The 25,396-nt window shown below is 40.7% G+C and overlaps 1 protein-coding gene across 2 annotated transcripts in view; it reads right to left on the bottom strand.

Annotated features, from left to right (window-relative positions):
- gfra1a (gdnf family receptor alpha 1a) overlaps positions 1-25,396 on the bottom strand; it is an 87,254-nt gene that overhangs the window by 6,713 nt on the left and 55,145 nt on the right. For both annotated transcript variants that reach the window (XM_070840841.1, XM_070840842.1), the window contains 5 exons: positions 17,873-18,051; positions 16,737-16,909; positions 12,480-12,589; positions 10,680-10,814; positions 3,221-3,402 (listed from right to left, as the gene is read on the bottom strand). In XM_070840841.1, coding sequence (XP_070696942.1) covers positions 3,221-3,402; positions 10,680-10,814; positions 12,480-12,589; positions 16,737-16,909; positions 17,873-18,051 — 779 coding nt within the window. The remainder of the gene's footprint in view (positions 1-3,220; positions 3,403-10,679; positions 10,815-12,479; positions 12,590-16,736; positions 16,910-17,872; positions 18,052-25,396) is intronic.

The raw sequence follows: 25,396 nt of genomic DNA, 5'->3' as shown, positions 1-25,396 counted from the left end.
TGTTGGGCTGTCATTTCCTGGAACTGGAAAGGTTCTGAGTCACTGTTAATGGTTATTATTCTGCATGGGCGTGTGTGTGTGTGTGTGTGTGCGCGTGTGTGTGTGAGTATGTAAAAGAAAGAGAGATCAATGAGGAGAGTGGAGTGAATCCTCTCACAGGCCTGTCCCTGGAGTGTGTCATTACAACAGCATAGCATGCCTTGATTCCTACACACCCACAAAATCATACACACACAATGAGGCAGCCACACTCCACTATACGGAGGAATTGTACGGGCGCGCATTCACCCTAGAAAAGTGGTTTAACACAACTCTCTCATTAACTTGTACTTGACGTGCTATCAGAGCAGTGCCAACAGCACACACGCACCACTACACCACCAAAGCTCATTATCAGTACAGACTGTGTGTGTTTGTGTGTGTATAAGCAAGCGAGTGCACTTGCATTTGTGTGTGCAGCAGGCATGAGTTTGTAATTGCATCTATCTACAATATCTGTCTGTGTGAACTAAACTAGCAGGACTGTATGCCTGCATATATGTGTGTGTGCTATTAAACTGTTGTCCTCTTTGTCTGAAAACTTTCATGGACATGAAGTTAAAGGAACAAATCTAAATCTAAACAAATCAGGTCACCAAAATTACCACCACTCAAAACACAGGATTGCGGCCTGTCATCACTTCCAAACTGAGACAGTTTTTTGTTTTCTAAAGCCTGAGTCTAAAGTGTTTCTTCATTTTAATGTTACAGAATATGGAATATAACACAAAGGTCACTAAAGAAGAAAGCATATGCCTCTTCAATAAAAAAACACAGTATTGAGAAGGTTAAAAACCAGCAAATATACATAGTTTAGCAGTAAACTAATGTTTATTCTTGATGGTTGGCTGGAAAAAACTAAGTAAATTCATATCGTTCTTTTGGTGACATTAGGCCATTTTCTTATCGTTCATATTTAGGTTTTAGTTAATGCCCAACTAATTGTGATTGTAATTGACTGGACCAAGGAAATGCAGTGTCCAATTAAAGATCTTGAGATCTACACAACATTTTCATTAACAGTTTGTCACTATCGCCAGAGGTACACACTTTGTAGTGTTTTGAGAGGGGACCCTTATTCACTATTGTAACTATTCACTGTTACACTGGCTAATGGCACACTGGGTGAAGCTCAGTCTCTGTCACTCACTAAGTACTTTCATGAGCAGATGAGAAAGAGACTGAAGAGACTGGGCATATAACTTTCAGAATGAACACTTTTGTTCCTGGAAATGTCCAACAATTTCCAGCAACAGCTTTCAGTGTACAAGCTCTGATGAAAACTACAAATAGACAAAGTTAGTGAACAGCTGTTGAACATAGCGATGCCTTTAGCAGCGAAAAGAGAAATGAAACAGTGGAGACCAAAACAGAGCTTAAAAAAGAGTGAAGAATTATAATTAATTAATTGATTCATATGATTAATTATACTATAGCCAGAAACACATCTCCTAATAAAAGCTAATGTTGCTTTGTGTCTGCAGGATGTGTAAATTAGAAATTGTTTACTGACACATTTGCCATGACAGTTAATAAACAAAGGTTTGCCTCTTTGTTCTGCTGAGTCCCAGTGCCAAACAATTAATGAATGAAAATTTGAGGGTAAAAAAAAACTGTATTTTGATAAGTGAATGGGGATGTAAGAAACAATGCTTCTTTATATGTTTAAATATTAGAGGATTGGGCTTTTAAAGCTAGACATAGCGTAGACAATACTCTCCCATTCAGTAACTCAGACACTCATCGTACCGTAATCCTAAAAATGTGAGGAGCCTTACAGACAACAACAACAACATAAAAAGTGATATTTATGGTTTGCCTTGTTGTTTACAATAAGAAATTACTAGGGTGGATTTTGTTTTAAAATTGCCGGGGGGGGGGGGGTTCTGTAAATGTGGGTGAACAACAGCATTAGTGATTTTATGATACTTCATCGGGCTGTAGTATTATTAAATGTGAAATGGCTCTATGGGTCCCTGCCATCGCTCTGCTGGTAATGACAGTATTATCCCCACTTCCTCTCTGACCCAGGAGGGGCCCATCACCGCTGATCAGGATTGCTGCGAGTGATCCCTCTGTTTCATCAGCCAGATAACTGCTGTTCCTGTAGAGTAGGAGTGGCTGCTCCAACTGAGAAGTACAGCGTTCAAATCTTATCAGACACAATGAGACTGGCACATACAGATACACAGATGGATCTATACACGGGAGTGTGTCAACAACCGACACGCTGGCCAATCTGGATCAGAAAAAGGAAAATAAAAAGTAATGTGGAGGATAAATAGCTAAAGAGCATCAATATCAATGCTCTCACTGAACGATTTGCTGCAGTGAGATACTGTTGGCCCTGCAAGATTACTGAGTTAAACTATTTTACATGTAATGGTGATGAAAAAAGTACATCCAAGTAAAAAAAATTACAATAAAGTTGTCCAAGTTGATGCTTCAAATTTTAGACACTGTATTAAAGCCACATTTGGAGAGTTTTGGGGGTGAGTGACAGAGGTAGAAAGACTCAAAATCGAAGTCACACAACACTACTGTCATCCACACTGAACAGACACAGAATAACATTACCATGCCAACAGAGTCCTTAGTTGAATATTTAGCTCCTTTCTCCTTTCTGTCTTTTTAGCTCCACTTTGGTCTCCACCAACATTTCGGAAAACTATCTGGCACTTTAAATGGCTAAATGTTCCATTTTATGCATAAGACTTACTTGCATTTGCAAAATGAACAACCTTCACTTGTAGTATTTGAGTCACTGTTTTGTCATTTTTGATATTGTGACAATACAAGATAGACAAATGGAGCTGGCCTCAAAGTAAAAAGAGATAGAATGTGAGCTAGAGGATGAAGAGGCAGTGAGGTATGCGACAAAAACAGATGAACAATCTGGCAGCACGATAGCAGCAGTAGATGAGAAGCCACTGTAGCTATATGGATAGTGAGTCTGATGGAAAACCATAGCGAGATCAGCAGGTCGGATAAAGAGCATTGGTAACTGAGAAACTTCTGTTTGTACTTTCTTTATACACAGACAAAAAAGTTTTTAAAATGTTTTTATGTCGTGAGAACAGATTCGTTCCAGACTGGCTGGGAACCCTTGATGCTCCAGACACAGTCACTCTCTGAATCCAAAACTAGCTTGTGTGTGTGTGTGTGTGTGTGTGCATCTAACCTGTAGGCTGCCACAGAAGTGGTAGATGCCGGGGTCTGCGTTAATGTTGTTGTCGATGGTGTTGGGGTTGCGTTCGCGGTTCCTCTGGTAGGGTGTGGTGGTGGAGGTGGTGGTCTGGACAGGAGACATTGGCTGCCACACTCCCACATCCGTCCCATTGCCAAAGGCCTGGATGGCATTACCTGCAGAGAAAAAGTGAGAGACAAAGCTAATGAACTGTGAACGACAAAAGAATAATTTCACTCATATTTGTTCTGATTATAAAGGCTCCAAACTCTCAATGAGTCTGATCTGAGATATGCTGCGAGGGTAAATAATCACTTTGCCACACACCAGAGATGGTATGTTGTAATCCCTAGCAGGTCACTTTAGCACCAAGCTGGATCTTATCGTGAATCACATGCTTGTTAGTCCCCATGTTAAAATAAAACTTTATATTGCACCAGCCTAAACCACAATTAAAGGTGAGTTAGAAGGTACTTAAGTTTTGTTATCACTTCCCTTCATTATAAATTCACCACACAGTCAAAAACCTGAGTGCTGATGTGGCTGTTTACCATTAGAGTCCATTAGTGGCCCTATTAATAGCGTTCTATGGCTTTGATGTAAAAGACACACATAAACACACGCACACACACACACACACTCACACGCACACACACACACACACTCACACACTCACTCACACGCACACACACATCAGAGAAAAGCTGAGCTTTACAGAGTTGCTGTTTGAACGTAATGATATTCTTCCCTCCAACACCAAATTATGACCCCGATACTGTGAGGAAGGGAGAGCTGATCTGCATAATGGCTCTTTAACCTCACTGAAATATTCATACATGCATGTGTGAAGACATGTCTACATCATCACTCTTTATTTCATTCGATTCATCATTTTTCATTGTTTTTGAATTTTAATTTTGCATAATTGAAAAAATTGTTATATTGTCCAATGAATAAGACTGCTACTTTGTCAACCTTGCATTTTTGTAGGCCTACAACAAAAACCACAAACTATCACACCATTCCAGATATAAATAGATAGACGAATAAATAAACAAAAATCTGTAAACACACGCTGTACTTTATCTGTCTCCTATCAAAATAAAACAGCATTTATCAGCATCACTGTTTATCAGTGTCATCTTTCTTTCCATTCCTCGCTCTGCACTGATACTCCAGACACCTTAAACAACTCCAACTATTGACTCATCAGCATTCATTCAAAGGTGTGGTACCGCAAGTGATGCTGGCTCTTACACAGAATTTGGACACCTGCCTGAATAACTGCTTTGTCTCTGAATATCATGTTCACATCAGCCAAAATTGCTCTGCTGATCAAGTCTTTCAAGTATTAGTTTCTTTAATTCACTAGATGCTATATTTCTTTTAAACTTAACTGAGTACATTTATTTGTCCTAAACTCAACCAGACCCTAACCACAGAGATGGAAACCAGAAAACACTAATGTGTCATTCTTCTCAACACTTTTTCTTGTTGTCATTTCGGTGTGAGGAGTGGTTGAGTAACAGTAAAGTTGTGAGTCCCTTTGGAGTTTGCTAGTTTGAAGTCAGCAAATTTGCTGACTCAAGCCCACACTCCCACATTGTGGCATCCTAGAGCCTTAAAGTAGCACTGCAGGGTCAGGGGAGTACCTGCTGCAGTACTGACAACATTCATCCTCCACATGCCGAAAACTGTGCAGGATGATTGATAGCGGGTATTTCTCAAGTCAGTGACCAGCGCTCGTCTCCTTATGGTCTTTTCTGAAATCACCCATGGCAGTGTTCCCTAATTCTTGCTGACCTAGTTCTAGACATTTAGGAAAAGGAACCAGGGGATTCTCAGGGTGTGCCTGGCATCTCAGCGGTTCAGAAATATCCTCAGCGTCCTCAACAGCTTAACTTCTGATTGTGGCTCTGACAGATAACCATCAAAATACTGTGGATTTCTTGGAGAGGTAAATTGAGGTTACCTTGCACTGGGTTTTGTGGAACTGAGTATTGTTTAACAAGTGAAACTGCTTGTCAATGACTAGGCATGTGGATAGGAGTGTGCATGTAAAGATATCTGGTGGACTGGACTGACTTGTGTTTGGACAGTTACACACATGTTGTTCAGGGTTACTGTATGTAGCATGTTCTCGTCCTCCTCTTTCTTTTCCTCCCCCTGTGGAAGTGGCTTCTGCTTAAACTCAACCTGACCTACAAAGAACCTTTGAGTTAGCTCCACTTTGCACATTTAATAAATGTGACTATTAATCTTGACCTAAGTAGAGTGGGAGACTCCCTCGCTTCATCTGCTTTGCTGAATTGATCTCTGGTAAAACCAGACATCCCAAAGGACGGACAGATCCTCTCTCTGTCTCTCACCATGACAAACAAACAACTATTAGAGAAAAGTTTATGATGACGATGTGATAATGAGAGCATGTCTAAAATAAACTGCCATTTGGAACACATTTATCTTAAACTAATACCCAATTATATTTCCCTTCCATTTAAAAACATTGGTTGAATGTTTTATGTATAAAATGCCATATACAGTACAGGCCAAAGGTTTGGACACACCTTCTCATTCAATGTGTTTTCTTTATTTTCATGACTATTTACATTGTAGATTCTCACTGAAGGCATCAAAACTATGAATGAACACATGTGGAATTATGTACTTAACAAAAACGTGTGAAATAACTGAAAACATGTCTTATATTCTAGTTTCTTCAAAGTAGCCACCCTTTGCTCTGATTACTGCTTTGCACACTCTTGAGCTTCAAGAGGAAGTCACCTGAAATGGTTTTCACTTCACAGGTGTGCCTTGTCAGGGTTACTTAGTGGAATTTCTTGCCTCTTTCTTGATGGCCTCTTTCCTGGCTTCTTTTCACCTGAGGCCCATTCGCACTGTTTGCATCTCATATTCAGCATCAGCGTGTCAGATGTGCATGTGAGCTTAGTGATTGCTATCTGGTGCCTGTGTGACATGTTTGTTTAAACATTCACTGTCCTCCTGTTTATCCTGAATCAGTTAAACCTCTTTTAGCATGGTGGTAGTGAATGTGAACTATTGCAGAAATACTTCAAATATTGCTACTAAACTAATTTGTAAAATTACAAAACAAGTTTTAAAACAAATCTATAAAAAAGGTGCAAATCCATATTGCACATGGCTTGTGCATTTCCTTTCACTTTGTTTTCTATTCTTTCGGTATCAGAGCTGCATTTGATCACCAGCTTTGCAGGATAGCAAATTAGCTTGCAGCTCCTTGGTCTCATTATCTTGAGTGAACGTTAAAACCTTTTGTGTGTTCATACTCAGGCATAATGGCGATTATGTTTCACTGTGAATAAGAAATGTCACCAGCTAACATACTATTGGCATTATTACAGTACGTGTGCTGTTTTTCACCCCACTCCACACAGATCAAACTTCAAGAAGTGGAAGTATTACTTTTAGCTCAAATTTTTTAGTGTACTTGGACAACAATCTAAAGATATAGAACTTATGTCTTTCCTCAATAGATTTAATGGAGAGTAAAAGGCACCTCTGCTACTATTTGCCCAGGATACATAAAAATAGTACACAGCCACTGCAGACTGAACAAACAAACTGAGGCATACAAGATGTTTACAGTGTATTGGGACTATACTGTCCCAAATCACAATGTCCCAAACATTTATTTGTACACAGATACATTACTTCTCTCTAAATCTTGATCCTAAAACAGCCCTTTTTTAAGAAGTGATGACCAAACCAACTGTCTTTGCTTTCCAAACCTATCCCCACTTACAAGATATTCAACTCAAAAAGATAAAATTACCTGAAAAGGGTAAAAAAAGAAGAGTACATAAACACAGTAATTTTTGAAAGACTAAACCAAATATTAATTTAACCTCCATGAATGCAAGTATCATTGTGCATTTGAACAAGGGTGATATCATTTTCCCAGTGCAGCAGAAATCTGTGTGAGCGGTATAAGATGGGCTCTCACAGATGTCTACATTACCACTTTATCTTAATTTACATGCACATGGTTTGCTGTAATACAAGAATTATGATCATGCTGGATGGTGTGACCTTTGGATATCCACTACATATTCCGGAAATGGGGAGGCATCGCATTGGAAAGGCTTTGAATACATTAAAGCTCCAGTGTTTCTTTTCGAGAATATTAAAGCAGTGGCTCCAAACCTGGGGGTGAGGAACCCTCCAAGGAGAAAACAGAAAACCATATTACTAGTAGTAATAAGTAAGTAGTACTTAGTACATTTACTTTTTCTGGTATTTCTCTAACGATTGCTTTTTTCTTTTGAATTACTGGATATTTCACCTGCTTCGTTTTAAGGGGTCAGGTTGAAACAGTTAGTTAAGAACTACTGTGTTACAGGATGCTTATATGTTTAAATCTGTCTGTCTGTCCCGGGCAACTCTCCTCCATCTTTGAACAATAAAACAGCGCAGTATAAGAACAGAAAGTCCTCTCTCTCTCTCTCTGTCCATATTCCCTCTTCTTGTCTCTTTTTTTTTCTGTCTTGTAGTTTCTTTCTAGTCATGACCCTGTAGCTGGCGTGTGTCAGGATCTTTAGAGTTGTCAGTTCCAGTTACTGCTGAGCAAACTTAATGAGAGCAGAAAGAGGGAGGGCATGAAAGGAGGGAGATGGAGACAGAGAGATGGGCTGAGCAGAAAGAAACAGAAGCAGGAGAACAAGTGAAGGGGCTGTAATGACGAAATAAGCAAGCAGTAAAGGGAGAGTAAGAGAGAATACAGACATGAAACTAATAATAGGAAGTCCTCTGTATTCCTCCACTTACTCCACATACCCTCCCTACGGTCAATAAAAGGAAAATTATAGACATACAGTATAGAGAGAGCTTCTTTTAACCCACATTAACCCCCTTTGATTACTGAGAAATACACAACGATGCACGCGCGCAGGCTCAAACACGCATACGCTGACTGTGGCGGCCCTTATTATATATGGTGGACCAACCTTGTTAACCCTGACTGGTAAAAAGACAACAGAGCAGAGAAAGCGCGGGATAAAAAGGTAATAGAAGAGAAGACAAATGAGAGAGTGAAAGAGAGAAGAGTTGGTGAAAATGAGGCTGCATCTTGTTGGTGTTTTCTCATCTGCTAACTGTCATTCTGACAAAAGAAAATCAAACCACCCACTTTGCTCGTGTAAAGCTGAACTGCCGGAAGCAACTCACCCCCGTTACTGTGACTATGGATCATTATTTTCAATGCACAAACTTTCTCTTGCGCAAAACATCTACTTAGGGACACATTGACCGATTGATTAAGTGACGCAGATGTCTGGCGTTTGATTGCTTAACCAATTGAATACCTAATTGATTCATTAATTAGGCAACTGGGTGCCTTGGCAGTGGAAAATATGTAAATGAACAGAAAGTGGTTAATGTATGCTACTCTACACAAACATTTGATGTGATGCTGGTAAATTGGCCGTTCGATCTCCATCTCCTCTCATCTCGCGTGTCGAAATGTCCTTGAGGAAGACAGGACAACGATAAGACACTTAACCCAGACTTACTCCTGAGGGCTGGCCAGCACCTTGTGTGGTTGCCTGCTGCCATCGCTGTGTGTGTGTGTGTGTGTGTGTGCGTGTGTGTGTGTGCCGATGGAAGAATGAGAAGCAAAAATAGTAAAGCACTCTGGGTAAAAGTGTTGTATAAATGCAGTGCATTTACCAAATTCCTTGACTGTGTATACATACTTGGTCAATAAAGCAAACCATCAACTTGAATGTAGCTGTAAGGATACAGATAAGCTTTCACTCTTAAGTTGCCATTTATATGTGTGATGAGGTGGTGTCTCTGTCTGTCAGCATTTCATTTAAGAAACTAGAGCAAATTTAAGGTATGTTATACTTGCACTAGTACTGGGGCTCAATCATTTTATAAAGACTGAATTCAATCACCTTTTATAATCCAAATGTTTTCAAATCCCTTATTGAATCTATTTAGGTTCAACTTTCAACATTGTAAGTAACTAAAGTTAAAGATAAAAGTTAAAGTTAGATTGGGAGAGTCTGAAGATGCAATTAGCTGGATTGTTTCTTGAGAGAAGACTCACTACTCTGTTGGTCTGAACTGCAGAACCTGACTGTCTGTAGAGTTTGTGCATTTGTTTTTGCAAATAAAGAGAGCACAAAGAGATTAAAGATTCTATAAGAGATCTGGTTCCCTCAGTCCTGAGTAAATCCAGCTATTCCATCAACCTGACATGAGAAAATGGAACTGCCCATTGAGACCCAACCCTAACCACCACTCTTTGTAATTTAGCCTGAGACGATGGATGTATTCATGGTTAATTAACTACTTATTCACAATGTATTTGTCCCTTTCCATCCCTATCATCAATATCAGAATCCATGTTTGGATCACTTTTGTTTCACGAGCAAATCCTTTTGGATGAACACGGGTTTTAAAGGATTTCATTGTACTAAAGGTCCAAAGATCTTGTACTTAATCTGCTGAACCAAAGTGTAAATATCCCATAGTGTAAATATTTATTTTCATCACAGCCATATATTTATATTTATATTTAATTTGCTATTGCTATTGCTATTTTTTTCTTTTACTATTTGCTTCTTTTCACTCTCCCTGTTCTATTGTTGCTGCTGTAACATGAGAATTCCCCCCTATGGGGGATCAAATAAAGAAAAGTCTAAGTCTAAGTGTAAGTTTCCATCCAGTCAAATAGTAAACTACATGTCATCAACCATCTTTTAACCAGATTCAAACGTAGGTGATGTAGAGTAAAATACTCTCTCTATGACCCTGTGGTCTGACCTCTGTACAGGCGTCAGCAAGGAGTCACATTACATTTTAAGTGTGTTGTGGAGTGTGCTATCAAAAATAAAAGATCAGAATTAGCCCTGATTACAGAGAAACACAATGAATCTGGCTCTTATCTCCACAGCATATTACGAATATCCTGCAACTTATTAATCTTGGCTGGTAATAGGTGTGTTTGTGTGTGTTTGTGTGTATTTGGGAAGGGAGGGTTGTTAATTAAAGTCGTTGTGTGAGAGAGCTGGATGAGAAAGCCGCTTTCTGTCAAAGATCTGGAGCAGGAGTTCTGCTACAGCTTTAGGCGCCCGCACACACACACACACACACACACACACACACACACACACACACACAGGCACTGTGGTGCAATATGACTGGTTTCTTTATAATGCAGAGGGACAACAATGCAAGCATGGCAATGGGATATATTTGGTTAGAAGGAGAGACCCAGAGAAGGTAGACAAGAGAAGAAAAGAGAGGATAAGTGAGCAAAACAGGAAAGAATCCAGCAGAGCAGAGTGGTTGAGAATAGATGGCAGAGGCACAGCAAAACAGATAAGACTAAAGTACAACAGAAGTGGTCCGAATAAAAAAAGTAGCACAGCTGGTCAGACGGCAGCTGGGCAGAGGAATAACTTACGGAGGCAGGTGTTCTCTGTGAAAAACTCTGTGAACTTGTCACACTCGTCCTTGTTGTTGCCACTGTTGCTGCAGTCGCAGTAGGGAGAGACGCTGATTTTGGGTGAGCGCAGGTAGTTGGGAGTCATCACGGTGCCTGCAGCAGATGGATGGAATGATTTTTCATTCATGCATTCATCTATCTGTGTTTAAGTGAGATGTTTGATCCATAATAAGGATCCCCTATGAATTGTTATTGTCGAGATCCCCAATATGCTGTAGAGAGTCTAGAGAAAAAAAGAATATTTAAACCCTTTCAGACTCAGTTATCATCCTTGTAATATTCTAAATTATAAATTCCGTAATAACAGAGTTAAATCATTGTTACATTTATCTCTCTTTCTCTCCTCCCCATGAAGAGGAGTAACGCAGTGTGGTGGACTTTCTACAGGAAGCAGAATGCAGAGAAGCTGGAGTGAAGAATAGGCTCTCTCTCTGCGAGGGAAAGTAAATAGCTTCAGTCAGTGATTTCTCACTCCCCCAATGGATTGTTCCCTTGTGCTGGCTGGACTCCAAAACAGGCCTTTTTGTTTTGCAGTAGGCAGAATGAATTGGCACTGTGTGGACAGCGTGTGTATGTATGTGTGGTCTGGTTAACTGACTTGCAAGGACCAACTCTTGACGGCTCACTGTTGTAGTGAGGACGCGGCGGGTTGTGAGGACACAGAGTTAGGATTAGATTAAAAGAAAGTACAACTTTTCTACCACGTTTCTGTTTAGTTGTGATTTTGCACATTGCAGTTTAAGAAACATGTGACCTGATATGATCAGATCAGAAATGATCAGGTTGGAAACAAACCATGAGGTCAGCAATCTTATTTGAAAGAGAAAACAAAGGGAAATGCTGAAGTTATGTCCACAGACTGTATTAAAGAAGTGGACGTAGCTTCGGGGTCTGAAAAGAGAAGCCAATGCAGAACTGCCTCAAACCTGCATTCTTTCTAATGGCCAACAGGGGGCGACTCCAGTGGCTCCATATTACTTCTCACTTGATTTATTACCCCAGTAAATACTTTCCTAATGAGTTCATGGTTTCAGCCGCTAGTTTCAAGGCTTCTTCAATACAGCATGATGTTCATTTAGGATATTTATTTATTTAGGAGTTAATAAGACAATAAAGCAGGGTATGCTTTAGGGCGGATCAGAGGTGGTCTTGGTGGCAAGAATGCCATCATTTTAAAGAGCTCTCAATTTCTGTTTCACCGCCAAATAAAGTACTTTAAATAATCGGAATAAACTCTTGTTTACAACTTGTCTGATCATCTGACTGCTCATGTTTGCAGTCCGATATGTAGTGATGTTGCGGCGAATCCAAATCTCAGCAATTACTTTGCTGACTACAACTTTAGTGTAGACCTGGTTTGATCTGCCCTCTGGCTCCCCTCAAGTTAGCAATGTGGCAGTCACAGCAGCAACTGAATCTCAATTATTGCTCACTTTTTGTTTAACCTCCAATAAAGAGATCTAGATGATCTTGCTAAACAGTTAATGTGCTTAGAAAGTGACCATCTGATTGCTCGTGTGGCTTGCCCCATCAAACTTGTGTTGCCAGAGTTCTGCAACAACTTTGATTAGTCTAGTCTTAATATTAGCACAAGAAACAAAACAACAAATGCAAGACTCAGGATGTGTAAAAAAAAACAACAACTAAACTATCCTTTAAAGACACCATTAAAGGTATATTAACAACAATCCACTGAGAATGGGAGTAAAGGCCAAGACGAGGTTGACCAATAAAACTCAAGTGAACATGTGAACTCACCAATCAGGCCTGAGTATGCGAGGAGGCAATCTGCGTAGTTCTCCTTCAGACAGCCTGACAGCGAGCGGGGCTCCGGCTGGCAGTTGACAAAGAAGTCAGCCAGTCGTGACCTGCAACACACACGGATCCAAAAAATATTTCAGAGCCAAACATGATTAAAGCTCCACTAGATTTTATATGAGAAATTCAGATGGCCAATGTGACTGGAATGCGCCGCAAAATGCCCGGTCCAAATGACTGAATGCTGGAAGTCATTTCTCTCAATGCAATTAGCCCTCTTAATGGCTGCCTTCAGTGGAGTAAGATGACCCTCTTACGTATGCTGCGGCTGGTTTATATCCTGGAATGAATGAGGCTAAAGGCAATTCTCCGCCAAGTCTGTTCTGTTTCATTTACTACCTTCATAAATGTTTGTTTACACTTTTGCCACAGGTGCAATGGCATGTGAAATTGAAATGGAGTTTGGATTCCCAAGGAATTCACCATTTGAAGTTAGATTGAGTGCGATATACTTGCACTTTGACACAAAGCAAAATCTTTTAATGTCACTTTTTCCAACAGGGAAGGAACATAAAAGTTCAGGCGATCACAAGTTGTAAATAAAGTCCTAGTTCAGTTCTTTATTATCTAAATCATGTATTTGGCAGAGAAATGCCCCGTATAATTATATCCCGTATAACCGTAAGATTAAGTTAAACTAATTATGTTGAATGATACATTCTAAAATGTATTATTAGTTCATTTACAGCCAGTGTGATCATCATCAAATAATAAAAGAATAACAATATAAAAATGCCTTTTCCTTGTGTTAAATCAGGAGGACACCAGTACAACTTAGAGATGTTTCTGAAGAGGAGTAGATTTCTGTGTTAATCTGAATGAGACATTTACAGCCTGCTACCAGGAAAAAGTTCCAAGCATGCACTAAAACACACACACACGTACACTCAAATACACTCCCCTCCAAAAGTATTGGAACAGGAGATCAACATTTCAGCTTTTATTTCCAGGTATTTACATCTGGATCTGATACACAACTTAGAAGTTAGCACCTTTTGTTTGAACCCACCCATTTTTCATGTGAGCAAAAGTATTGGAACATGTGACTGACAGGTGTGTTTTGTTGCCCTGGTGTGTCCTGTTACACTGATTATTCAAATCAGTTCAGTTTCAGATTTGGGTTTTGCTTGTGCAGACTGCATTTATAGTTAGAGTCGTAACCAACAAGAAAACCAGAGAGCTGTCCATGCGTGAAAAACAAGCAATTGTGAAGCTGAGAGAAGATAGCCAGTACAACCATTTGGAATGTCCTGAAGAAGAAAGAAACCACTGGTGTACTAAGTAACAGACGTCGAACGGGTGGACCAAGGAAAACAGCAGCAGCTGATGACAGAAACATTGTGAGAGCTGTAAAGAAAGACCCTAAAACAACTGTTGACATCAGCATCAACCTCCAGAGAGCAGGAGAGAAGGTGTCACAGTCTACTGTTCGCAGAAGACTTCATGAACAAAAGTACAGAGGCCACACCAGAAGATGCAAACCACTCATTAGCAAGAAGAAGAATAGGAAGGCCAGGCTGGAATTTGCCAAAAAGTCCAGAGACAAGCCTAAAAATTCTGGGACAAAGTTTTATGGACTGATGAGACAAAGATGAACCTTTACCAAAGTGATGGAAAGGCTCAAGTTTGGAGAAAGAGAGGATCTGCTCATGATCCCAAACATACAAGCTCATCTGTGAAACACAGTGGAGGTAATGTCATGGCTTGGGCTTGCATGGCTTCTTCTGGGATGGGCTCATTCATCTTCATTGATGATGTAACACATGATGGCAGCAGCAAAATGAACTCAGAAGTCTACAGAAACATTTTGTCTGCCAATTTAAAGAAAGATGCAACCAAACTGATTGGGAAATCCTTCATGGTGCAGCAAGATAATGATTCAAAACACACTGCCAAAACAACAAAGGAGTTCATCAGGGGCAAGAAGTGTGAGGTTTTAGACTGGCCAAGTCAATCTCCAGACTTCAACCCTATAGAGCATGCATTTTACCTGCTAGAGAGCAGACTGAAGGGAGAAACCCCCCAAAACAAACCACAACTGAAAGAGGCTGCGGTGAAAGCCTGGAAAAGCATCACAAAAGCAGAATGCAAAAGTTTGGTGATGTCAATGGGTCACAGGCTTGATGCAGTTATTGCAAGCAAAGGATTTGCAACTAAATATTATGTCTTTTCACGTTAATGTATTTGAAGTCTATCTGTTCCAATACTTTTGCTCGCCTAAAAATGTGGTGTTCCGTTACAAATAATGTTATCTTCTAAGTTGTGTATCAGATCCAGATGTAAATACCTGGAAATAAAAGCTGAAATGTTGATCTCTTGTCTCATATTCATCTTTTGATGTCAAACCCAAATGTTTTCAGTCTACAGCAAAAATAAAGGAACTGGCCTCACTGTTCCAATACTTTTGGAGGGGAGTGTATATGCACTCACGATGTGATCTATGTAATCACACCAGTCTGGTGCAGAGCAGAGCAGTGCGCAGTGAGAGTTGTCAATGGCGGCAGTATACTACACCTGACATATGGTGAGGGAGCTTGTAGAAATGCATGGCTTTAATCTATCTGTGCTAACTGACAAATGGTCTGGGAGGAGCCTGCTGCGCAGTGAGACCTGTTGTTCAGCGCTGAGCGTATGTCTGACGGATAGACAGGGCCGTGGAAAGAAAAAAGACGGAGATGAAAGAAAGGACAGAAACTTATAGTATGAATTTACTGTTGTCATGCTGCTTGCTGTTATGTAGAGAGAGACGGTGGGGAGGGAGGGAGGGAGGGAGGGAGACCTGAGGCCACAGTCCAAATGGAGCTCATTTATGATGCCTAATGCTTCCATTTAATCCCAGAGAGCCACATGACTGCTGGCTGTAGGCTCTAGAGACTGCATTACACACACACACAAACACACACACACACACACACACACTCCAATGAGGGTGAGGATGATGCCAAATATCCATCATTGCATTACTCTTTTCTGACTCAGAATGACTCTTTTTCTTGTGTGTGCGTGTGAATCTGAGATTTGAGGCTTGAAAGCAGACAATTTATTCCTGCTGGTGTTGTTGACTAGAGCGTCCACACAATGTAAAGAGGTGTCCAAGGGGCCTGTTTGTTATTTCTGCTTGTTAATCACAATGTGCGAAGTTGTGTTCTGTGCTCTGGTATTCTTCATTCGACTATACATGCGTTTTAATCTGAAAGACGTGTGTGCTTGTGTGTGTGAGCGATTCTTTGAGACAGATTTTTACACCGTAGCTTCATTTTATTATCCTTTCAGAAATTATCTTTGTCGGTAGCGCCACAACAACATTAGCAGCAATCAGGAGTTACGTGCAACAAAATACACACAACAAACACTTCATATCACAAGTATTTGTTTAACTGGAAGGCATGAAGAATCTCTCAAAGGTGGTATCCTGAACCTCCATCCTGATGGTAACGACTCATATTCATAAAGAAGGTGTGATATATCCTCACAAAGCAGTGTGCAATGCTGTTTAACTGATAAATACCACAAAATACTCTGTGAATAATATATGCTTGCATGATATTTATTGGCCAGTGTTGCCAGATAAAGCACTACGCTGTAGCAAAAGCTGAACATTTTGATGCAGTGCTCATGTTGGTCTGAACATTGCCTGCACCAGCCACATCATCCATAGCACACAGTGGAGAGTGCAGTAGCCACGATGCACCAGTTCTGAGAATTAATGTGATAAAATTGATACTTCTCTTGTGCGTAGATGTGCATCAGCAATGAATGCCCCACAACCAAAGATTTCCCTAGTCAAAAAATCTGTTCTTCTAATCAGTTCTTTTTTGGATTTTGGCTGATTACTGATTTGGCTGCTTCCTCATAAGAGGAACCCTGACACTTTTGCTCCAGTCCTGAAGAAAAATCAACAAAAAAGAGTTTGAGGTTGCTTGTTTTTTTTTTGCAACTAACTGACCAATTAAACTTGTCTGACTGAGACTCTTCTCATCACCCAACTGTTTGTCTATTATTAGGGAGCAGCCTAAGGCACTAACACTGGGAAACGAGACAGTGGAGTATCCTGATGTGGTGATGGTGTTTTGACATGTTTGAAACATATTGTACTGTATCTCTCTGTACCCTAATTTCCAGTCATCTCTTTACTGTTGGCGGTATAATAATGGCAGAAAAACTTGAAAAGGCTTCTTAAGGCATGTTGGTTCCTACCTGCATATGTAGTTGGTCTTGCAGGAGGCCTGCAGTTCGAGACAGTTTGGTTTCTGTTTTTCCTCGTACGAGCAGACGGGGACGATGGTCTGACGCCTGCGTTCAGAGCATGCTGTCTGGTCACTTATCGGGCATGAGCAGAACAGCATGCCATAGCTGTGCTTAGGAGGAACCTGCATGGCACAAGAGTCACAACACAACATGAGAGTGAAGTTGTCTGCAAGACCTGTAAGACTTTGGTCTCACTTTTTGTGCACTGTCCAACCTTTCAGACACACGTCTTTGGATTTGTTTTATTTAAAAGGTCTAACGTCGTGTTGTTCACATGCAGTAGCTATTACTGATCATGCTAACTACTTGAGTCCACTGTTGGAAATGTCAAACGTATCACTTCCTGTTGGAGGATTTTCCAAGTTCAATTGAAGTGAGGATTGATAATCAAGTAAAAGAAACACCAAACACAAAGGTAAAGGCATGCATTATACATTGTTGTGCAAAAATGCCTATTTAACATTGCTTCAATAGAATACCAACACCAAAACATTCTGATGTCAGTGTTGAGTGAAACAAATAGGGCTGTGACAACACAGTCCAGCTACAATAGAAGAATGTCACCATAGTTTTATCTACAGCACAAAGAAAACTCAAAGCTGTTCACACAGAGTTCTCTGTTGTGAAAACAGTACACAAAAATTATACATCACAATAAGATTAACGATGTCACGCATTCTTTGTAGCTCTCTGTTTATTCATATGGTTGCGTATTTGGAGCGACCCCAGTTAAGTTATTCCACAGGGACATCGTTGGAGCTGGGTTGTTATTACAATGATTCACATCAGTTTTTACAATATGGCACAGACAGCAAAAGCATCTTTTTTTGTTTGATGACTGAATCAATGTCAAAGCTCGGCGATGAACAAAAAAGGCCCACATGATTATTTATTGTGATTCTGACAATTCCTCTAACTTATCCACTTCAAAAATCATTCTTCCTTTTGAAGCAGGTCCTTTGTGGTGGACATTCAGCTTTCATCAGATATCATTCGTTTGGATAACCTCCAGTATGTGTGCTTTTTAGTGGGGTTTTTTTTTTTTTCTTCTTTTTTTTGATAAGCTTGTGTCAGAAGTGCCTTGCCTTGTCAAAGAACTGCCGCAGGGCCTTGTGGCACTTCCTCTTGTTGCAGACTTCAGCGGTGGAGACGCGGCTGGTGCAGGGGCTGATGTAGGCTGAGCGGTACTTCTTACACGTGTCATTCAGGTTGCAGGCCTTGGCAGCGTTCAGACAGTTATTTTCTCTGGCCACAGCAGGCTCACCTAAGGATGAAGAGAGCAGAGGGGAGGAGGTGGGAAAGGGGGATCAGAATAGAAGAGGAAAGAGAGCAAGTGTGAGTGAGAATTGAGCAGATGTCAGCAACATTATGATGTTAATGATTCTTATTCCATGTTTTATCATAAACAAATGTCAGTCAATAAAAGTGTGAAAGAATAATGAGATTTTTATAATGATAAAAAGAATATTCAATATGAGTCAAAACAGAAAGGCAGCTATGTGAGTTTTCATTTACTGGCAGCAGTTCATTAAACAATAGCAAAATTGATCCTGCCATGTTTCTTGAAAGGGAAATCACTAGTTCATGAGGATCCACAACAAAAGACACTCACAGAGCTTGAAGATTCTTTCTAGACAATGGAAAGAGCAGTTTGACAAAAAAATGTAATCGCCTCGTTCACTTACTGGGTTTTTCCTCAACAGATGGAGTTTGCTCAGTTTTCACAGACATGGTTTACTTCAATCAAATACAGCCAATTGTTGACAAAGAACCTGGAGCTTTTTAGGGCCCCTGAGGTCCCTGGGCAATTGCCTGCTTTGCCAAAATGATAACCCAGCCTTGGTGCCACCTCCTGATACAGATACTTCGTTATGTATCAGCATCGGATGATTTTTACTCTCAAATATCAATCTCTGTATCAGCCTCAGAAATACAGCACTGTACAGGTTCAACACAGCACGCACAGTGAAAATACATCTGCTGATCATATCGTTACAAAACGAAAGCGACTTCACTTCCTGCAACACAGTCGACAGAAATATAGGGAGAGAGAGTAGAAGACGCAGATAGACAGCAGCAAAATGATGTTTTCTCAAAACCAGCAGATAACCCCAGCACATTTTTCTGTCTGTATCTGTGTGTTGGCTGATATGACTGTTTGTTTTAACGTCTATTCTGTATCTTTGCACCAGTATGTGCGCGTGTGTGTTTATGCTAACTAAGAACACAAAACCCAGTTTATAGTCTCACTCCCTGCTCGGCCTGAATCAAACAATGGCCCCCATCTACATGGCACTGCTGGCTAACTGGGCATATGTATCCATGTGTGTATACAGTATGTGTGTGTATGTGAGTTTCTGCAGTGATCAAAGTCTGCAGTGCAGCGCCTTGCTCATCTGTCAGCCTGCACTAATTGCCAGTGTTGTCCTCGATCCGCTATCAATTAACATTTTCATTGACTTCTTCCCCCTTCTGCTTTTTTTTTTTTGCGTGAAAATGGAGCAAAAACAGCATTTTCTTCCCTAACGAGCACCAATTAAAACAGGGGAAGGCTGGCGTGACAAACATACAGAAGCAATGTGGGAGTAGGCAGCAGGGGCGAACGGCAGGAGTGCTGTGAGCAAGTCAACAAACCGACCGGCTGACGGGGCGTGTGCTGTGTTGTGATGGCAAACGGTGCTAATAAAATTCAACACATCAAGGGGAGTGAGGAGAGAGAAGAGGGGGGGGAGAGATTAAAAGGGACACAGATACATGATAGGGGGTATGACTCGGTCTGGTGATGTATTAATTGGTGACAGGGAGGATGCGTTTGTTCCTAAAGAAAACACTTTGCCAAACCTCCAGCTGCCACTGCTGGCTCGCTCATTGCCATTTCATTCTGTTACTCCCCTTTGTTGTCCTCAGTTCATTTCACCTTACTCACCTTACTTTCACCTTTTCCTTCTTACTCCCCCACCTCCTCTCCGCCTCTTCTGCCTTAGTCAGTTTAAAGGCTCACTTGCCACTACTCTTCATGAGCAAACTGGTAGTGTGCATTCAACAGGAAAGAGCTCACTCCATGCTAAATCAAATGCAATGTCACTCTGATTGTGTGATGTATTTGCAAAAAACTAAATAAGGTATTGAGTGCAAGTACAAATATTTTGTTTATTGTTTTTGAATGGATGATATTTACATAAAATCATGCTGCAATTATTATTTCGTAGGCTAGATAATCATATTTTACACATCTAACACAGAACTGTGAACATTCAAACATAAACTGGTGGTATTTTATTCTTTCATATTCGTTGGAGAATGTGAAAATGTTTTCGGCAGAACAGCAGTTCCTTTTAAATATACGCTGCATCGTTGGGCTGAAAAAGATAATGATGATTTGATCATCTTATTTTCAGCAAATGCTCTTCTCAGTTTGGATACATTATATCTGAATTGTCGTTCAGCATTTTAGCATCACACCTCAATAATATGTACGCGCATGCTTAATAGACAATCGAAGAAATACTGAATTCTGGCTTTTATTTTTACTGGGTTTAATTTTAAAATGATGAAAACCATACACCATGTATGGACCCTTATACCAGTCCGTTTCCCTCTACCTGCTGGCAGCTGAGCATCCGTCCAAAACTTTTCTCATTCCTCCATCATTTCAAAATCCTCTCAGACGCCTCCACCCCTGCTGCATCTCTTCTGCCTTCCAGACCTCGTGTCCGCCTTCAGTTTCCTCCTTCCTCCTTTCCTTCATCTGTCTCCTCTCTCTGGATCAGTGTGCAGAAACATAAACTTAATACTTCTATTTTTTGTTCTCTCAGCTGCTTCTGATCGACTGACTGACTCACATCTGTTAACCCCGCAGTCGTCCCCTGGGCGGCTGGGTGATGTTTGAGTTTCTTTGTGTTTACGTTTGACTCTCGTAGTATCATTCGCCTCATTTGAGAGGACTTGATCAATAGTGGATCCATGTATTATGCTGGCAGGCGCAAGACCACTTGGGTCACGAAGTATAGGATGAACCTGTTATCATACCTGTTATCATACCGAGTGATCCAGAAGCTCAATTTACAACCAATATAGTCTTCTGCGATCTTTACCTCTTTTTTTTAAGAGTGTTACGTTAAAAATGACTACATTACAGAAGCAACTTGAATTGGCGGTAGAAGAGTAAAGGTAAGAGGAAGGAGGAAGAGTTTTGAAGACGCTTTGAGGTTGAAGACGGTCAGCATTTTAAACAGCCTGACTAAATAAAGGCTTTTAATATACATTTTTATCCCAACTTTGCCTGAAGAGCATTTTCTTTTCTGTGACCACCTTTTCTTTATCTTCAAGAGCACCTCAATGATTTAATGTAGGCGAAGCTGATTGAGCACTTGGTTTCTGCATTCTTTTTATATCAAGAAACCTTTGCAATAAAATTACTGTAAAATTCCTGTTTAGTCGTTTGTTGACATGATTTGGCAGTTTCAACTTGTGGCAAATCATGTCATCACCTAAACACGTCCTAGCAAAAACTCACAGCTCAATCTACTAAATCAAAAAGTGACAATGAGTGGTACATCAGTACACACACACAAACACACACACACACATATATATACTGTATATACTGCATGGCATTTTGGAGACGGACTTCTCACATTAAATGGGTTCTACATTGATAATATTTGATAATATCATTGATAACTTCTCCTAAATTCCCTTAGTTGTCTTCCAGTCTTTGTGTGACAGACGCTAAGGACACATTAGTATCTTCACAAACTGTCAGTGTGTGTGGTGTGAGAGTGTGTGCAGAGTGTTTTGGGCTCTAGCATGGCATGAAACATAAGCAAAAGTTGGGTGAAGTTTTGGTGTTTTCTTTCTTGCATAAATCTGCACATCTCATTGAGTCTCTGTATGCATGTGTGTTGTTTTAGCTATTTATCTTCTCCAACAACAACGTAGTGGGAGTCCCTACACACACACACACACACACACACACACGCTCACAGTATATTGTCTATACCCTACTGCGCCCCTAGTGTCAGCAAATACATCTGCTGAACTCCCCTTGCACTCCTTGGCAGATGGTATTGTCTCTCAAACACACACACTCCCACACACACACACACTCCCACACACACTGTGTGCACTGACAGGGCCCACACAGGGTTGGGGCCGGGGCCATCTGGAGGCCTGGTAGGGGGAATAGGCCCCCCCAGTGGCTCATGTTTCCGATTCAGCCTCAAATTGATTATCATGTCGCCTGTTTCCTCCAGTCCCCCTTCCCCCCCTCACCCACCAAACCCTCCTAATTTCAATTATCACGGGACGCCAAAGGGTCGAATCCTGACCTCACCGGCCTCTGTACCCCCCTACACCACTCCTCGAGTCCCTCTCCTCGTCTTGTTTCGTCTTTTCTTCACTCTCCTTCTCTGACTTCTCCGGACTTTCCTCTCGCATGGTCCCGCTTTTCTGTTTTTCTCTCCACTCCTCTTTCATGTCTTTATCCATGCGGTTCTGGGTGTATTCCAGTCATTACCTCCCTTCCTCTTTCTCCATCATCATTATCCATCTCTTAACTTCTCTCTTGTGGCTTACATCTCTCTTGTTTCTTCCTGTGTCTTCCCTACCCTCTGCCATCTGTCCGTTCTTTTTTCATTGGCATAAAGTGGAGCCATTTAATGGCCTCCAGTGGCCTTTTAGATGCCTCTTCGAAAACCCCATTGACTCCCATGTGTATCAATATTCAGAGTCAACATCTGAGTCTACTGTTGCTTAGGTAGGTAGGAAATCCAAACCATCATTTTCGATGTGTACCATAAACTTGGTCAAATAAAGTTACGAACCAATAGTATGCACTAAAGAAAAAATCATGATGGCATAGTGGTTACTGGGGGTTTACCTCTGGGAAATATGAATATCTAAACCAAGTACCTTGGCAACTATGGCCTGTGCTTTTATATCTTGCTTCAGACCAACAAGTCACATGGATGGAGTAACAGTGAACACCAACCTGACAGATAAATAGCTACCACCATTCTACAGCCACAAGCATGGCAATAAAATTTTGATGTGAAATAATTCGGCTGTGCTTTAGCACAACTTCTATGCTTGCAATGAAATACCCACAGTCTTTAAAGACAGTATTGAATACCTACTTTCACAAGTTTTCACAGTCAGTGATGTGACCACACCACTATCCTTGCCACGAGCCTTGCTATTGTTACAGTATGTAACTGTCCTTGTTGTAGCTATTTTAATTGTAAAGTCATACCACTGCCCAGGGGTTAGCCCCTGTTGTTTTTACATGGGTCCGACAGAAAACATTACTGCACTTCATCCAGCCAATCGAGGGTCAGTGAGGGGAAAGCGGGAGCACATGACAGGTGTGTTTATTTCCACTACTCACAGCTCTGCAGCAGTGGAAAAAGTCAGTGGCCGCATGCTGTGCCACTGGATGACTGGCTATAATTCACAGCCTTTGTTTCGATAAGTACAATCGTCTTGGTGACATGGCTCTAGAGGATTACAGAACAAACATGCTGACACCCAGGGGCTACTAGACACGATATGAAATGGAGCAGTTTAAGACACACAAGCACTGCTTACTATGGTGAGCAGAATATGACATGATTAACTGAATAATTGTTATAATTCAATTTAATCATGTTTAGTAGTTTAATCTGGCAAAAGAAGAATATTTGACAAATATAAAAAAATAGCAAAATCTTTTCGCTTATAAAATTATAAACTAAATATTTTGTTGTTTTGTTGAATTTTGAAAAAAATCTACCTGAATTCTGGGAACTTGAGCATTTTATTAGTTGGTGCTCTAAGAAAATGCTACCATACATCTAAAAATATGACACACATATTTATCCCCTTTGAACTTTAATAAATTGCAGGCGACATTTGTTCTGTCTTTGTCTACACATGTCTTGATTATGCATTGTGTAAATTACTCTCCTTGCACCTCCCTCCCACTTTGAGAAATTACAGCACAGTCAGATTCAATAGAAAAATCTAACATAATAAACGAGGCCTGGGGTCTCCTCTCTGCGAATCTGCTCTCTCCCTCTCTCTGTTGATTATCAGTGGTGAGTTACACTGTCATCCACTTTAATGGGCTCCACGCTTGAAAGTGCAAGACAAGCAGAAATGGAGAGTGGAGGGTTGCGGAGAAGAGAGAGACTCAAGGTTTACTCATCTTTCTTTGTCTCCCCCTTTCTTTTCCTTCTGAACTCTCTACCTCTTTCTTTCTTTCAATGCTTTTCTGATTCCCTGTCTGCTTTATTTCCCTCACTTTCTCACTCTTTCTGTGTGGTTAATAATCTCCCTCTTCCTCCAAACACTGTCCCAATGCAATAAAGCCACATGGCACTTGGTGCAGCAAATACCATAACTCACAGTTCCTAGTAATTGATCCCTGTAGTGCAACAGTCTATTTCTCTCTTTCCCTTTCCTTTCCAGCCTTCCATCTATATCTCTTCCTTTTCCATCACCTCTTGCCGCCTCTACCAATGTTTTCCCTCCAATTCCATTGAATTTATTGAGCTTTATTGGCAGACAGTCCAATAAAAATCTGCCAAAGACAATTACTTCTGTGTCTCCCATTAACTGCTTCTCTCACATCCCATAGCAGTGTTATAGCTTCTTCCTCCACCAACAAATCCCTTCACCTCATTCCATCCAACATTTCAAGCTAGGTCTTGACAGAAGTGCTTACCTGAATACATAACATGCTTTCTGTACCTCATCAGCTCTTCCAATTTCATACATGAATCTTATTTTCTTGCAGGAAATGTCACTTTTGGTCCAAATTGCTAGTCCTCAGACCTGGGATTGTGAATGCTGGAACTGATGGAGGAGTAGAAATACAACCCTTTGGCAAATCCTGTGTGCAGGCAAAAAAGTTTCCCGCCTCTCAGCTTCATGCTGCCCCTCGATTCTACCACAAACTTATTCCCTATTGAACCCCTCCGGCCTACCTTGTAATATCAACAAGCCATTAGCTGTGTGCCTCTCATAGTTGAGTGGTTACCTTCAACACCTCTGGAGCCAGATGTACCCCGGCTGACTTGAATCCCAGCTGAGCTTCTCTCAGCTGGAAATCTGATTCGCTTACTCTGAATGTGCCCCAGCTTTCAAGCTGAATACTAAAAAGTGAATGCTAAAATGCTAAATGCCCATGTTCTTTTTGGAATCTTCTTTTGGTCAAAATATCCAGAGCCATCTCACAGACATGTCATCACCTACTTTTGACACTTCAGAAGGCATTGCAGGGACCGCTGAAATTAGCTAATGAGCTAGGGCTGGGCTGTAAATCAACTTTTTAGGGTACATTTAATGTGCAAAAGTTTTAGGCGGGTGTGAAGAAATGCTGTAAAGTAAGAATGCTTATAAAATTAAATTGCTTATTTTTTATCAATTTACAAAATGTGAACGAACAGAAGAAGATTTGTCATTATCCCTAATATTATTCATTATTACTCATGTTTTTGATTATTAGTTTCATTATCATATTTCTATTATCAATAATATAGTTGTGACAGTTAATATTGATGTTGCATGTCCCCCATCCCTCCCTCTCTCTCCCACCCACAACGAACACGGTTACAGACAAAAAGCCG

The sequence above is a fragment of the Pempheris klunzingeri genome, chromosome 12, assembly GCF_042242105.1.
Source record: "Pempheris klunzingeri isolate RE-2024b chromosome 12, fPemKlu1.hap1, whole genome shotgun sequence".
Lineage (NCBI taxonomy): Eukaryota > Metazoa > Chordata > Actinopteri > Acropomatiformes > Pempheridae > Pempheris > Pempheris klunzingeri.
This window is presented reverse-complemented; position numbering and strand designations above follow the sequence as displayed.